The sequence below is a fragment of the Martes martes genome (genome assembly GCF_963455335.1).
Source record: "Martes martes genome assembly, chromosome: 13".
Classification (NCBI taxonomy): domain Eukaryota; kingdom Metazoa; phylum Chordata; class Mammalia; order Carnivora; family Mustelidae; genus Martes; species Martes martes.
In genome coordinates, this window is record NC_137901.1 from 76724600 (window position 1) to 76740468 (window position 15869).

A 15869-nucleotide genomic window follows, 5' to 3' on the forward strand; every position below is an offset into this window, starting at 1 on the left:
GTATCAGGTTGAACCATAGGAAATTGACAATATTTGACCATGTTTGATCCACAAAGATGGCGCTCCTTATGGTTCCACTTAATTTTACCTACTTCATGGAGCTGTTCTAAGGATTCCGTGAGCTTAGCCCAGTGCCCGACACAGGGTAAAGTCTTTCGCCATTGCGAGTCATTTAAAATCTCTGTGACTTTTGAGAGGGCTACCAAACTCGGTAAGCCTCTACCTGTTTTGATGTAAAATGGGGGAAAGAATACAGGAGTGAGGACTGTGTGAGATCATTTATGAGCCCTCTCTACCTAGCAGTTTTTTCCCATCTTCCTGTCCTCAGATGGTGGATTTTCCTAAACTAGGTCCTTTTCTCTCCCAGAAAATTTTTGCCGGGACGCTAAACCATCACCGGAAATCTATGAAGACTTAATAACCAGTGGTGCCCCCCCTGGGGAATTCTCGCCAAGCTTCACAGAGTTGCAGCGGCACTTTGTGAAAAGTCGCCCTGTTAAGCTAAAGAACCTCTTGCGGATGGTGAAGTACTGGCACCAGCAGGTACGGGGCTCAGAGCGGGGCTGGGTGCGGGGCTTGGGTGCCAGGGCTGGGCGGCTCAGGGCTGGGAGGTGCTGGACTGGGAGATGCAGAGACAAGAGGGAGGGCAGGCATATGCTAACATTTTTTTTTTTAAGATTTGTTTATTTATTGGGGGAGCTGGAGAGAGCGAGCAGGGTGAAGGGCAGAGGGAGAAGCCGACTCCCCACTGAGCAGGGAGCCTGACATGGGCTGAGTCCTGGGACTTCAGGATCATGACCTGAGCTGAAGGCAGAGGCTCAACTGACTGAGCCACGCAGGTGCTCCGCCAATGTGATTTTCCACAGACTTCAGACCTCAGGCATTTCATATAACAGCAATGGGAAGAAAGCTGCTGTTTACTGAGCATTAATTGTCTTCTGAGTGCTCTGCATATTTTTTCTGTCTTTCCAGCAACCCTGTCATATAGGCGTTCTACCTTAGCCCCATTTCAGGGATGAGAAAACTGAGGCTCAAGGGCTAAAGTTGGGCTGAGATTTAAACACCAAGGTGCCTGACTGTGCTATTAATCAACAAGGCTGGTTTTTATAATAATAACATTTCATAATAATAATAGTTTTCATAATAATCACTTTTTCTGATTATTTGAACATTACATTGGGCTTGTGAAAAATTCAAGTAATGCACAAAATGAAGTATAAAAAGGAAGGTAAAATTCAGATGAAATGCCTGAAATGACACCAAAAACGTTTTTGGAGACTATGCCTTCATTCCTCTCTCTTTGTTCACACTGCTCATGCCCAGAGCTTACGTAAGTGGCCTCCCATGATGCCTTACTCTTTCTGTAGTCCACCCTTTGCAAAAATGCATTTGCTTACTGACATTTGGAGTTGAACTTTGGGGAGTTAACCTGTTAATATATTTGCATCTTTTTCCATTGGGTGTTTTGGGGTTTTTTTAATCAGTTGTGAGAGCTTTTTGTAAATTATGTAGATATTTACTGCTATTTCTCATGTATTACAATGTTTTCACCAATAGATCACTCCTCTATGGACCTTAATTAAAGTATCTCTGACAATATAATTTTTCTAATGTTTAAAACACACAAAGTTGGGGGGGGGCACCTGGGTAGCTCAGTCAGTTGAAGGGCAGACTCCTGATTTCAGCTCACGTCATGGTCTTGGCTCCTGGGATCCAGCCCCCAGTGGGACTCCAGGCTCAGCAGGGAGTCTGCTGGAGGATTCTGTCCCCCCACCCCCACCGCTACTCCTCCCCATGCTCAGGCAATCTCTCTCTCTTTCTAAAATGAATAAAGAAATCATTAAATAAAATAAAATACACGAAGAAGGATGCCTGGTTGGCTCAGTTGGAGGAGTGTGCGACTCTTGATCTTGGGGTCATGTGTTCAAGCCACACATGATTGTAGAGATTACTTAAAAACAGACACACAAATAGGTCTGACTTCTGGGTTGTAGGTTTTCTGTCTTGCCCACAGTGTGTAGGTGGTCTTCTAATTTTCTTCTACTATGTTTCACATATTCTTTCACTCCATTTGTAAACTATTTTGGTATTTGGTGCCACAGTGGGATCATCTTTATTTTCTTCCAGATGGTGGACAAATTGTGCCAGCATCATTTGTTGGATTGCGTGTTTTTTCCCATCTTCTATCACCCTTGTCAGTCTTTGTTAAGTTTTTTTAATCTACTGGGAACTAGTTCTGGGCTATCCATTCTGTTACACTTGGCTATTGCTTATTCTGACACCAAAAACATACTTTTTATAAGACATATCTGAGAAAACAAATCCTAACCTCTCTCTTTTTCTTTCTCACAATTTTCTTGGATTTCCTAAGCATTTATTCCTATATTTGAATCTTAAGATCATTTTTCTCCCGCTAAAAAAATGGTGGGATTCAAATTGTAATTGCAATAAATTTCTAAATGAATTTTTGAGGAACTGAAAATTTCACACTCTTAACTCTTTTTCCATCTTTCCATTTGTTCTGGTTTTTGTGTTGTGTTTTCAGTGTGTCTGTGTGCTTTTGTTTTCTTTGATTAGACCCTATATTCACCACACTGCATTGTCTCCCCCATTCCAACTCAAGAACATAGACTGATGGGGCCTAAAATGTCCATGAGAGGCTTCAATTTCCCCTTTCATGGAAATTTTGCTGGCCACGGGATGTAATCCTTCTAGAGACAAAGCTGCTAGACCCACTTCAAATTTCATGGACGTGCTACATAGTACAGATATAAAATGGAGTTGACAAAGTAGTTCTTTTCTTTATTATTTTTATTTATTTATTTTTAAGCAAGCTCTATACATGACGGGGTCTTGAACTCACAACCCTGAGATCAGAGTACCATGTTCTATCTATGGAGCCAGCCAGGCATTCCTGAAGTTGACAAAATATTGCTGGGATCTAGAAACAGAGGGAACTGGAAATTCTCAATTCCCAGGGTAGCATCTCATATTTATTATCTCTCTCTCTCTCTCTCTCTGTCTCCCTTTCCCCCCAAACCCACAGAAATTGAAACCTAAATATCGAAATGCAGCATTGCCCCCAAAATATGCACTGGAGCTATTGACCATCTATGCCTGGGAAATAGGCACAAACCAAAGCGACAACTTCAGCCTGGATGAAGGGTATAGAGCTGTGATGGAACTCCTCATCAATTATCAAAACATCTGCATATTTTGGACCAAGTACTATGATTTCCAAAATGAGACTGTCAGAATCTATGTCAAACAACGTTTGAAGGAATGCAGGTGATATATTGGTGGCATTATTTTCAGCTTCAAGGAACAGGAAACCCAACTCACACGCTTTTTTAAATAAGGGGAATTTATTGGCTTTTGTAACTGAGAAGCCCAAGGATAAAGGAAGCTTCAGGTATGGTGTGATCCAGATGTTCGCTGTTTCATCAGGGTTGCAGTCTATGAAATCGCTCAGCCCTGCCCTTCCCTATGTTTTGCCTTTGAATTCAGGCGAATATGATTACATCATTTCCAATCTCCTCTCTGCACTCATCCCTTTCACTACAAGAGAGAGTGCCTTTGCCCTAGCATTCTAAGCAGAATCCCCGAGATTCACTCTGACCAGGCCAACTTAGGTTACACTTTAATCACAAACAAGGCTTAGCTTGCAGGGAGGCCTCCCTACACAGATGCCTTGCACGTCCTACAGACCTCAGTGACAGAGGCCAGAGTCCTAAGTGTGATGGAGATCTACTTCCCTTTCTCTCTCCCAGGCCAGTTATCCTGGACCCAGCTGATCCTACCAACAACCTGGGAAGCAAAAAGAGGTGGGACCTGGTGGCCAGAGAGGCTGTTCGCGAACTGGAACGGGCCTGCTTCAGGACTGAAGACCCCAACCAGGCCTGGTACATACAGGTAAGATCATCCCAATGCCTCAGTCATGACCCAGTGCTGACCTCACTTCAGCACCCTCCCCCCAGTGAACCCCCTCAGCTTCTGGCCACAGCACCTCTAAGACCCCAGGATAGGTAACAACCCCCCACCATGGAGATGTCCCAGGCAACCAGATGTGCAGTTCTTCCCCTTCTGCTCTAAGTATCTGGCCTCAGTTCTTTCATCTGTAAAATGGGCAGTTTCTTCCCTGCTCTGTAGCCACTGGAAAGATATAATCAAAGACTTTATCACATACATACCCCCTGTGGGGTAACATTTTCCCTATTATGCGTTGTTGAAAGCTCAACTTCTTGCTGTCAAAAAAGATTTAAGGGACACCTCGACGGGTCAGTCAAAAAGCATGTGACTCTTGATCTTAGGGTTGTGGGTTTGAGCCCCATGTTGGGTGTAGAGATTACTAAAAATATTTAAAAATAAGTTTTATTTTAAAAAAGAGAGAGATTTCAGAGATGTATCCAGAAATGATCAATTAGGAGCACTGGATTCCACTGCAGACAGCAACACCCCTAGTGCACCACCCCTCTTCCCCATTCATGGGTTTCTACCACATGATCATGGCAGCCTGGGTCTGAACACTACGTAGGAATCCAGGGTTCAAAGACCAGGACGTGGCTATTGGCTCAACTGAGAGAGACGTCATTTCCCTAACCTGCCCTCCCCTAGAGATCTCATTGCCAGTCCCACATCTTGTAGCCTGCAGGGAAATCCTGTGGCTGGCCTCAAAGGCAGATCTGCAGCAGTTCCTCACGCCTGAGAAGGACTCGCCACCCAGCCCTGGCCCATTGACTGGCATGTCCAGTGGACCAGGAGGCTCCCGCAAGGCAAGATTCATGGGACTGTCCTCCAGCTCTTGCTAAAGAACCCTCCCCATCACCTTTTTTAATATTATTGTTTTGTGAAAAAGTAATACACGTGTTTAGCAAAGAATTTTAAAAATCACACTGTTGAAAAGAACACACAACTAAAGTAAGTTGCCTTCCCATCCCGATCCCCAGGCTCTCGGTACCGCCTTCTCCCCAGCATCCATTTATCGATATCCCGCATCTCCTTCCGTGGACAGATACGCCGCCCACGCACTAGCACATTCCTGTCTGAGCATAATCTAACTTTTTTGCCCTTTTGCTTTTATTTACTTAGACGATCTGGCTATTTATGTTACTCAATTAAATTATCAGAAAGGCAATTCCATATCCATACCTGTAGACCTAAAAGGGCTTGACCATGTAACGCAAAGTCCAAAGCAGGATATTTTTGAGCATGAAATGGGGTGATGCCGGGACAAGGGACACACACTTGGACTAGACTTCAAGTCTCCCTGGATTAACAGCTATATCATGATCCAATGGAGGAAAGTACCTTCTCTTTTGTGACCACTGCCCCACTGAAAGATTTTTAGGCTGCTTCCAGACTTTTGCTATTACAGTGAATATCCTTGACCACACATCCCTGTGCCTCCATCTGTTAAATGATTTAACTTAGAATAGCCCTATGATGGACCTGTGTAGGTGTTCATGTTATCCCCATGGGACAGATAGGGACAGTTCTGAACAGTTCCGCATAGGAGGAACGGTTACTTCAAGAACTGCTGCCGGTTGTTAACTCCTATCAGGGGGAGTCAGAAGGCAAGTCAGGTGACTCAACGGTCCGGTAAGCCTAGAATGATCAAGTGTTCTGCTCTGCCTGGGACAGTTCCAGTTTATACCTGTTGGCTGAGAAAATTACCAGTAGCACTTTCTTCTACCATAAGTATCTTCGCAGGCAATCAATCATATTGTCAGTGGGCAGGAAGGGGAGGATTTGGAGACAACAGCCATGACCGTGAGATGTCCTTATCTGGTCCTCCTTCCCTTGCAGCCAGCGAGGGATGTCCAGGTGACGGTGAAAAAGGCAGGAGAGGAGGCCTGGACATTCTCAGTGAACCCCTATAGTCCCATCTGGAAGATGAAAATAGAGATCAGGAGGATGTGGGGCTTCGAGGGGCAGCAGCGTCTCTCATTCCTTGAGCCGGGTGGGGAGAGAAAAATGCTCAGCAGCCGGAAGACACTAGCAGATTATGGGATCTTCTCGAAGGTGAGCATCCGGGTACTGGAGACCTTCCCTCCTGAGATTCAGGTCTTCGTGAAGGACTCTAACGGCCACAGCAAACCTTACGCCATCCACCCTGAGGACTCCATCCGTGACTTGAAAGAGAAGATTGAGGAAGCTGGGGGTCTTTCTGTGGTGGATCAGATACTAAAATTCCAGAATCGGACACTGCGGAATCGCTGCAGCCTCTCAGACCTGCAGATTAAAGACTGTGACACCATCCTACTCATGAGGAGAACCTGAGTGAGGACAGGATTAAGGTATAGCAGGGAGAGATGGGGGTCCCTGGCTAGGCTCTGAGACTATTCCTGGCAGGCAGAAGCGCCAAGACAGAGTGAACAAGAGATAAGGGAACAGCCCCCTGGCCTCGGGTGGCCGATGGTCAGCAGTATTTTTCTTTGGTGGCTACAGTGTGTCATAGAAAATGACCAAACCTCAAAGAAGTAAGTCATTAAAGGTGTTTTCAATAGTCCGTGCTCAAGGCAAGATGGCACCAGAAACTCAAGGCTATAAGTCACCCAGTCACTTGTCAATAAAAGGACAGACTACAAATCAGAAGAAGACAACTATCATATGATCTCCCTGATATGAGGAAGTGGAGATGCAATGTGGGGGGTTTGGGGGTAGGAAAAGAATAAATGAAAGAAGATGGGATCGGGAGGGAGACAAACCATAAGAGATTCTTAATGTCACAAAACAAACTGAGGGTGGGCGAGGGGAGGGGGGAGGGAGAGGGGGGTGGGGTTATGGACATTGGGGAAGGTATGTGCTATGGTGAGTGCTGTGAAGTGTGTAAACCTGGTGATTCACAGACCTGTACCCCTGGGGCTAATAATACATTATACATTTATTAAAAAATTTTTAAAATTATATATTAAAAAAAGGACAGACTACAAGCCCTCAGTGGCAACCACGTTGGGAGCCCTCACTCCTGAGAGCTTTTTGTGTTAATAAAAACACAGATTTGTTGCTAATAAAACTCTATTGCTTTACTCACCCTCCTTTGTTGGTGAGAGTCATTCTTCGACTTGGTGAGACAAGAACCTAGCTCCTCGATTCAAAGCCGCAGGTCCCCAGGAGTGCCCACGGTCAGGCTGCACATGATGTAGACTTCTATGGCCCTGTTCCCTCACCCACCGCTTTCCACCCAGACCACTGTGATTTTCAGAAGCGTAAGTATGAATGTACCCTTCCCTGCAGGAAGTCCTCCAATGGCTCCTATTACCTGTTGAATAAAGTTTAAGTTCTTTGTCTCGGCATTCAAGGTCTTTGACAATTAAGTGCTTGCTTACTTCTCAATCTCTCCTCATCACTCTCAAAACACACCAGGTGTGCCCAAACTCTCGCAGCTCCAGAGCACCAAATTCTGGATCATGACACCGTGACCGAATCAACTATCCCTTTTCCCTCGTGTTTCTATCTGTCAACACTCAAAGCTCTAAGTCATCATTCTCCAAGTATGGACCCCAGACCAACAGAATCAGCACACCACCTGGGAATGTCTTAGAAATGAAAATTCTCAGCAGCTATCCCAGATTTACCTGAGTCAGGTCCTCTGGTGGTGGGGTTCAGCAGTCTGTGTCTAAACAAGCCTTCCAAGTAATTCTGGTGCATGCTCAGGTTTGAGAACCATTGCTAGAAGCCCCACACAGCCAACTGGGTCACTTCCTGCCCCTACACCTAATTCAGAATTCCATGAAAACACTTGGGACCCTCGTTGTGTTCCGTTGTTGGATCATTGGTCTCCCTGATCTAATGAGACTTGACAAGGGCCTTATTCCTGTGTCCCCATGGTCTAGAATGCTGTCTACCTGGCACACATGTTCAGCACATGCTTGCTCAATAAACGAATGAACCAAAGAATGACTTTGAATTCTTCCCTCTTATCTTCCTGAGGGTCTCAGCCCAATGCTATTTTAGAGACCACATGGTAACTGCTGTCTCATTCTTTGAAATTGCCCACTCACCCATATGCGCTCCATGCCATAGTGTAGACCATGCCAAGCTCCGACCCAATAGCTTCGCTCATCTGTCCAAACCTAATTGGACCCAGAGTGATCAGCTGACCTAGCATAGACTCCCATCTATTGGTTTTACTTAGCCTGATTTTGAGCCCTGGGGGTTGGGACCAAGTACAGCAGTTCCCAGTATAGCTAAATGAGCGTGAATGTCTAAGCAGAAATGCAGTCAGAGCAGAACAGCCCAAGGTCAAGTCTACGTATGAGTAAAAAGTCTTCCCTCTGCACAAAGAATGGAGCCATGCATAGCAAGAGAGAATCAAAAGCGCTCACAGCCCCAGGGAGAGACGCTGCAGGGTGCTGTTAGACCAGCCTATTTAAAAAAAAAAATCAAATCCCCCCCCCATCATTAACCTAAATTGAATGAACTCCTACTCATTGAGTGAATGTGAATAGGTAGGGTATCTTTTTTGCCCCCAAAGCCTTGACTAAGATCTGCTTCCGCAGCTCAATAAAATTATTTATTTTCTATTCCTTAGTAACTTAATAATTCCGTGCCTCTGCCTGGCACTGACACCAAGAGTCTTTATCGACATGATGTCATTAGATTCCTGTCCTCACAGCTGCCCGGGAACTTAGGTGGAGGAGTACGCATAATACCTTCTCTCCCTTTTTACAGATAGGAATACTGAGGTTTAGAAGTATTCTACGCTGGCCCTTCCCAGTCTTTCCCGTCTCACTTAAGGACAATTCCATCCTTCCAGTTGTCAAACCAAAGCCTTGGAGTGGTCCTTGGGTCCAGTCTTGGTCTCACATCATATTCCATCCATTAGCAAGACCTGTTTATATTCAAAATAGATGCAGGAAAATGATGCGACAGCTAGGGTTTGTGCTTAAATAACACAGGAGAGGACACGTGGATGCAAGAATCAGCAGCTGCTGTTTTGTTACAGGATCAGAGGGTTCTTGTCTCACCGGGTTGAAGAATGAATCTTGCCAGACACAAAAGGGTCAAGGGAAGTGAAAGTTTATTTAAAGTGAAGGTGAGAGCAGAAAGGCAAGAAAAAACCTCTCTAGAGTGAGAGGGGTCCCTCATGGATTTCCACTGAGGGTTTTCAGGGTGGGTCCTTTATTGAAAACTCGACCAGGAAGCTTGTGACCTTGAGATTCTCGTGCCATCTTGGTTTGAGCAAGTGTTATTGGTAACACCCTTAATGACTCATTTCTTTGAGGTCTGGTAATTTTTCTGTGATTACACTGTAGCCACCAAAGAAAATAACTCCCTAACATCTGGGGCCAGTGATCTGGTCTATTCCCTTATCTCTTGTCCAGCCTCTCTTAGAGCTTCTGCCTGTCAGGAATAGTTTCAGAGACTCCTCAGGGACTCCCTATCCCTCCCTCCCTACACCTTAACCCTTTCCTTCCTCAGTTTGATCATTGTGGAAGCTGAATGATGGTTCACAGAAGTTCCTTTTGTTATTCCACTTTTGTTTATGTTTGAAATTTTCCATAATAAAAAAATTAAATCAGGGGCACCTGGGTGGCTCAGTCGGTTAGGTGTCTGCCTTCCTCTCTGGTCATGATCCCAGGGTCCTGGGTTCAAGTCCTACTCAGGGAGTCTGCTTCTCCTTCTACCACTGCCCCTCCCCCCAGCTCATGCTCTCTCTCTCTCTCTCTCTCTCTCTCTCTGCTCTCTCTGTCTCAAATAAATAAATAAAATCTTTTAAAAAAAATTAAATCATACAACTTCTCCCTACCTTCACCGCGACCATTCTGATCTAAGCTGCCAGATCCCCTGTTGGGACTTTTTTTTTTTTTAAGATTTTGATTTATTTATTTGAGAGCGAGCGAGCATGAGGAGACAGGTAGGGGGAGGAGCAGAGGAGAAGCAGATTCCCCCCACTGAGCAGCGAGCCTGACATGGGGTTCAATCTTAGGCTCCGAGATCATGACCTGAGTGGAAGGCAGACACTTAACAGACTGAACCACCCAGGCGCCCTCCTGTTCGGACTATCGCAATAGCTTCTTAACTGAGCCCCTGCTTCCCCTCTCACCTCCACAGCTACCCTCTGCTTTTAATCTAAACTTCCCCTAGCAGCCAGTGTGATCTCATTAATATGAAAGTCAAACCATTTCACTCCTCTGCTTGAAACTTTCCAATGGCTCCCCGTTTCATTCAGGGTAAAAGTCAGCCTTAATGAATGGCCTTCAAGATCCTACACTATTTGCACCCGAACATTTTACCACTTAAACCTCATCTCCTCACAGTCTCTCCCTTTGGTCATCCCATTCTAGTCATCTGTTATTCCTCAAACCCACCAGGCACACTGATGCCACAGGACCTTTGCACTTGCTGCTCGTTCTACCATGAATCATCCTCTTCCCTCTGGCATATACATGGCTCACTCTGCCTCCTTCATGTCTTTGCTCAAATATCTCCTTTTCAGGCCTTTCCAACCACCTTATTTGAGACTGAACATCTAAACAATCCTATACACACACACACACACACACACCATATATCTTAACCTCTTGCCCTGCTTTATTTTTTCTGCTTAGCACTTCTCATCTTCTTATTTACTACAATTTGACTTATTTATCCTGTTTATGGTCAGTCTCCACTATCAGAATGTAAACCCTTTGCAGGCACAGATTTTTGTCTAGTCCCTGCTGTATCCCCAGCACCTGCTTGGCACATAGTAGCTACTCAATAAATATTTATTGAATGAATGAATGATAGCATTCCAATTATTCAACCCTGCCCACCTGTCCAGGTACATCTCTCACCTCTCTCCTCCTTACCTTCTGTGCCAATGCATATTTGACAACTGAATCCCTGGCACACACCAGGATCGTTCGGACTTCTACTTTGCCTGTGGTCTGTCCTCTTCCTCCTGGCCACATTCATAGTCTTTTAAGGGTCACACTGGACTCTCAGAATCTCTTGCCTCTCTCCCCTACTGCTCTGAGAGCCCCTGGGGAGACAGGAATCACATCTTATTTTGTCTTTTTAACACGCTGGCAGCTAGCAGGTGCTCAACAGGTACTTAATGAGTGAATAATAATATTTGCATTTACTGAGCGCTTTCTGTGCTCAGTGTTCTCGTGCTTAATCTGGACAACAACCTATGGGGGAGGGTATCATTACTAACCCCATTCTTATGGATCAATTATGGGAGGGTCAGAGCAGTAAAGAGTGTGGCAAAAGGCAGACCGTAACTGAAAGTCTGTTCTGCCAGACTCTGGACCTTTGGGCTTCCCCCAGCTCACCCTGACCAACCACAAGCAAGTCCCCATCTTTCTGAGCCGCAGGTTCCTATGACAATGTGGGGTGACTGGACTGATAGAGAGCATCCCACTCTGACCTACTGGGAGCATTGGCTCCTCCAGGGCTAAACTCAGCCAATTTCAGTTTCCAAATGTCATCAAAGGGAAACCAAAGCAGCTGAGAATCGAAACTGATAGTAAAAAAATTAGGCTGGAAGTCAAGCGTTAAGGTGGCCCCAGAACTCCCAGCGGGAGGGCCCCTGATGCGGCAAAGAGTCTCCAAGAAGAGGAACCCAGGTCAGCCCAGTCACCTCCTGGTTTCCTCTCCACTCCACTCTACTCCTCTCCACTCTGGCCCCTCTACCCCCCAGGGTGCTGGTGGTCAATGAGGAGGAGCCCCCTTAAAGAAGTGGGCGTGCAGGGAGCCAGATAGCTGTGTGGCTTTATATCTGTGCAGCGGTGGTCCTCTGGCTCAGAGATGGCACTGACCAGGGAGCTGTATGCCACCCCTGCCTCCAGGCTGGACTCCTTTGTGACTCAATGGCTGCAGCCTTACCGGGAGCAGAAATTGGAGGTTCTGGAGTCTGTGCAGACTGTGCAACAATTCCTGAGAGAAGAGCACTTTGAGGGGGACTGCGGACTGGATGAGAAGGTGCAGGTGCTGAAGGTGCTCAAGGTAAGATTTGTCCCCTCCATCCATAAAGCCAGGGCCGGGCAAAGGCAGCATGAGGGTCCTCGTCCCAGAGGATGCTGGGAGCCTCTTGCCTCATTATCCTTAGCCCACGCTGCTAACATGTCAGGGCACCCCACTGAGCTGCCTGCACCCTACCCTGCTTCTGTCTTGAGCGGAACAAGTCTGGTAAGGAAACTCATGACAGTAGTTCACTTTTCTGGGATGCACTAGCCTAACCCCTTACAATACACGAGCTCTAATTCATGCACCCTTTGAGGTATGCACGATTCTTTTCCCATTTTACAGATGAGCAAAATGGAGGTTTGGACCGTTAGGATTCATAATGACTAAATGCAATGCAAGGTTTCTGATTGGATCCTGGTGTGAATAGACCATCCATAAAATACAGTTTGGGGACAAGTAGGGAAATTTTAATATGGCCTGGATATTAGATAATAGAGGGCATTGTTGATTGTTTAGGTATAATCCTTTTGTGGTTATGGGCCAGGAGGGAAGTGCTCTCTTTGGTTGGATACAAATGCTAAAGCAGGAGTGCCTGGGTGGCTCCGATGGTTAAGCCTCTGCCTTTAAAAGCTCAGGTCATGATCTCGGGGTCCTGGGATTTGAGCCCTCCATCGGGCTCCCTGCCAGTGGAGAGTCTGCTTCTGTCTCTACCCTTGCTTGTGCTCTCTCTCTCTCTCTTACACTCAAATGAATAAATAAAATCTTTTCTAAAAATGCTAAAGTATTCAGAGACAAAGTTCCTCGGTATTTGTAATTGCTCTAACAAGGTTTTGATGCAGCAAATGTGGCAAGGAGTTTAGACTTGCTGGAACTAACTGGCTGGATATGTGAGTGCTCATTGGAGTCTCTTCCTACTTTTCTAAGTTTTTGATTAGAAGTTTTCTTTAGTGGAAGCTCAGAGAGGTAAGGTGACTTGTCCAAGGTCACACAGCTCATGGGGGAGCTGGGATTTGAACCAGGATCTATCTATTCCACAGCCGGTGCTCTAGGCCAACCCCACTGATTCCCCACCCACCCATGCCCTTCCTTCAGCTGCTTCTTGTCCTAGCTAGAATCAAAATTCAAGGGGGCCAAAGCTGGAAAGGCCCTGGAGAATCAGTCTCGGCCAACCCTTTGTTTAAACATTAAGGAAACTGAAGCAAAGAGATGGTGAGAGATGTCTCAGGTTCACACAGTGAGCTAGTGGCAAAGGCAGGACTAGAATTAGGGTGCCTGACTCCCAGCCTAGGGCTCTAGTTCTCACCTCAGAGAAGGATTTAGAAATCTCTGGTCCCCAGCCCTTCCTTACACCCACCTCCAGCACCCAGAGCCTGAGGCCACAGGATTTAGACAGACCACGGTTTGACTCTTGGCTTCTTTCCTTTCCTTCTTAGACTCCTCTTATCTCTCATACCTTCTGTCTCATCATCATCATCATCAGTTTCCTCCTTGTCCAGCAAAAGCCTCGTCAATGTAAACTAAGAGATTAGCACACGGTAAATGCACCAAAGCAAAAGCACCATTATAAATTCTTGCTCTGAGTCAGGCAGACCCTGCCCCACCCCTGACAATCCTGAGGGTGAAGTGGATGAAAGGGGGGTAGTCTGGAGACCAGAGGATGCTACCAACTGAATGAGTTTTGATGACATGAAGTGGAATTTACCCAGCCCTCAAATTCTCCCTGGAGACCAGAGCCACTTCCCCCTCCCACCGAAACCATAAAATAAGAGAGATACCCCCAAAGCAAGGGTAGAGGAGAAATAATGCTTTATTCAGGTTCTAAACCCTCTTCCCACCCCTACAAAAATCCAGAGCTTGGCTGGTTCACATGAATGAATGCTTGAATGAGTTGGGTTTAAAAAGATTTGGACTGGAGCAAGTCATGAAGCTTGTTCAAGAATGTCCTTTAGTCTCCGCCTGGGTCTTCACTGAAAAAGGCAGGAAGTCTGGGCGCAGCTTTCAAGGGAATGTGCCCTTCATCCGCACACAGGGTTCCATTCCCAGCCCTGCCAAATGGGGCAGAAATGTTGGATCTCAATGAAGGTGCAGAAAGAGAATGCAAAAAGGAGGGGGAAGAAAAGATGGCAGACTTCTCCTCGGAACTAGGGCCTGGCTCAGAGACTTGGGGCACAGGGAAGAAAGAAGTAGAAGTACACCTTGTCAAAACACCTTGTCTTCTGACCCTTTAACTGACCATGACTATGACTCCTGGCCATGAATCCACTGTCTCAGCTTTCTCATCTGCACACTGGGGACAATTACTGGGGTGATTAGTCCCCACCCCAGTCAGTGGGTGTTAAGAGTAAATAAAAGATACCATGGGCATAAAGGACCTTCCATAGTGCCAGACACCGTGAGGGTTCAACCCATGACGGCTGCATTATAATCAATCTGTCATGATTCCACTTGCCAGAAGAGGTAACCACCCTGAGGTCTGAGGGATCTCCCAGCCTGGGGTGAGAAAGACAAGAGGCCAGATATTTGTAGGGCTTTGTATACCAGAGGCAGGAGGGGCTGGAGAGCGGGTCTAGACTCTCAGAACATCAAATAGACTGCTTCTAAATCATCCAGCTCAGGCTCCTTCCATCCAGATGGGGAAACTGAATCCCAGGCAGAGAAGGGATGATCTGAGCCAACGAGACAAAGAAGAGGACGAGAGCTATACGGCTGACTTCCTGCATGCCGGGCCCATGGCAAGCCCCCTGCACACCTTCTCTTATCTAATCCTCCTAAGAACCCAATGACTCGTGTTCCACAGTTACTCTCATTTTGCAGACGAGGAATTAGGGTTCACATTTAGGGACCAGAGACGAGAAACAAGTGCAGGAGTCAAGGTCAAAGTCAGGCTGCCCCATGGCTCTTACCCACCAGGTAATCCTGCTCCCCACTTTTTGATGTCATGAAAGACTCAGATGCCCAAATGCTCAGAGTAGGCCTCAGTGGTCTCTTGGAGGAGGCACCACTCTGCAGCTTAGAACACCCCATCTCAGCAGCAAAACAATGTCTGGGCTCTGGAGTCAGGCTACTTGGGTTCAAACCCAGGTTCTGCTGTGTACTGTGTGTGACCCTGAGCAAGTGACTTCTTCTCTTGAAATCTCAGTTTCCTCGCCTGTAAGAGGGGTTGTTGGTACCACGCGCCCACCCTTCTGGGCTGTGAGGAGCCTCAGATATGGGATAATTCACGTAAGGAGCCCCGGGGACTGCCTGGCACAGGCAGTGGCAGGTGACGGGGTTCTGTGTTCCGCAGGTAGGCTCCTTTGGGAATGGCACAGCAGTCAGGAACACCTTGGAGGTAGAACTGGTGGCGTTCCTGAGCTGTTTCCACAGCTTCCAGCAAGAGGCCAAGCACCACCAAGCCATTCTGAGTCTGATACGGAAGAAGCTGTGGTGTTGCCAGGATCTGCTGGCCCTTGGGCTCAAGGACGTGGAAATCATCCAGGGAGACCCCGATGCTCTTGTCTTCACCATCGAGACCAAGGGGACGGCGGAGCCCATCACTGTCACCATCGTGCCTGCCTACAGGGCCCTGGGTAAGGGGGAGGGGAAGCCCATCAGATGCACACACCTGCCATCTTAGGGAGACCTGAACTCCCACACCTCTCATTCACGGCCACCTGCAGACACCTGCATTCATCTGTTCAACCTACATCCTGAGCTGGGGGCTCAGTTGGGGCTGGCCCAACTCGGGCCATTGTGTTGATCAACTTGGGAAACAATTACCAAAGAATCATGTGGATAAATACACGATTGCAAGAGGAGATGAGAGCGGCAGAGGGGAAGGTGTTAGAAGCAGAAACTGGGGTCCTCCTGTAGCATTTATCACGGGTTCCAGGGCTTGTCCTTGTTTGGGCTTTTCCAGAAGCAGACCCTAAGACAAGGGTGTGAGGATAAACAGTCCTGGGAAATGCTGAGAGGGAAGTAGGGGAGAGAGA

The 15869-nt window shown here is 46.8% G+C and overlaps 1 protein-coding gene across 1 annotated transcript in view; it reads left to right on the forward strand.

Moving 5' to 3' along the window:
• The window catches only part of OASL (2'-5'-oligoadenylate synthetase like), a 34714-nt gene that overhangs the window by 9862 nt on the left and 8983 nt on the right, over positions 1-15869 (forward strand). Inside the window, exons 3-8 of the mRNA XM_080821628.1 lie at positions 368-543; positions 3047-3288; positions 3771-3912; positions 5806-6270; positions 11719-11937; positions 15185-15467. Coding sequence (XP_080677754.1) covers positions 368-543; positions 3047-3288; positions 3771-3912; positions 5806-6270; positions 11719-11937; positions 15185-15467 — 1527 coding nt within the window. The remainder of the gene's footprint in view (positions 1-367; positions 544-3046; positions 3289-3770; positions 3913-5805; positions 6271-11718; positions 11938-15184; positions 15468-15869) is intronic.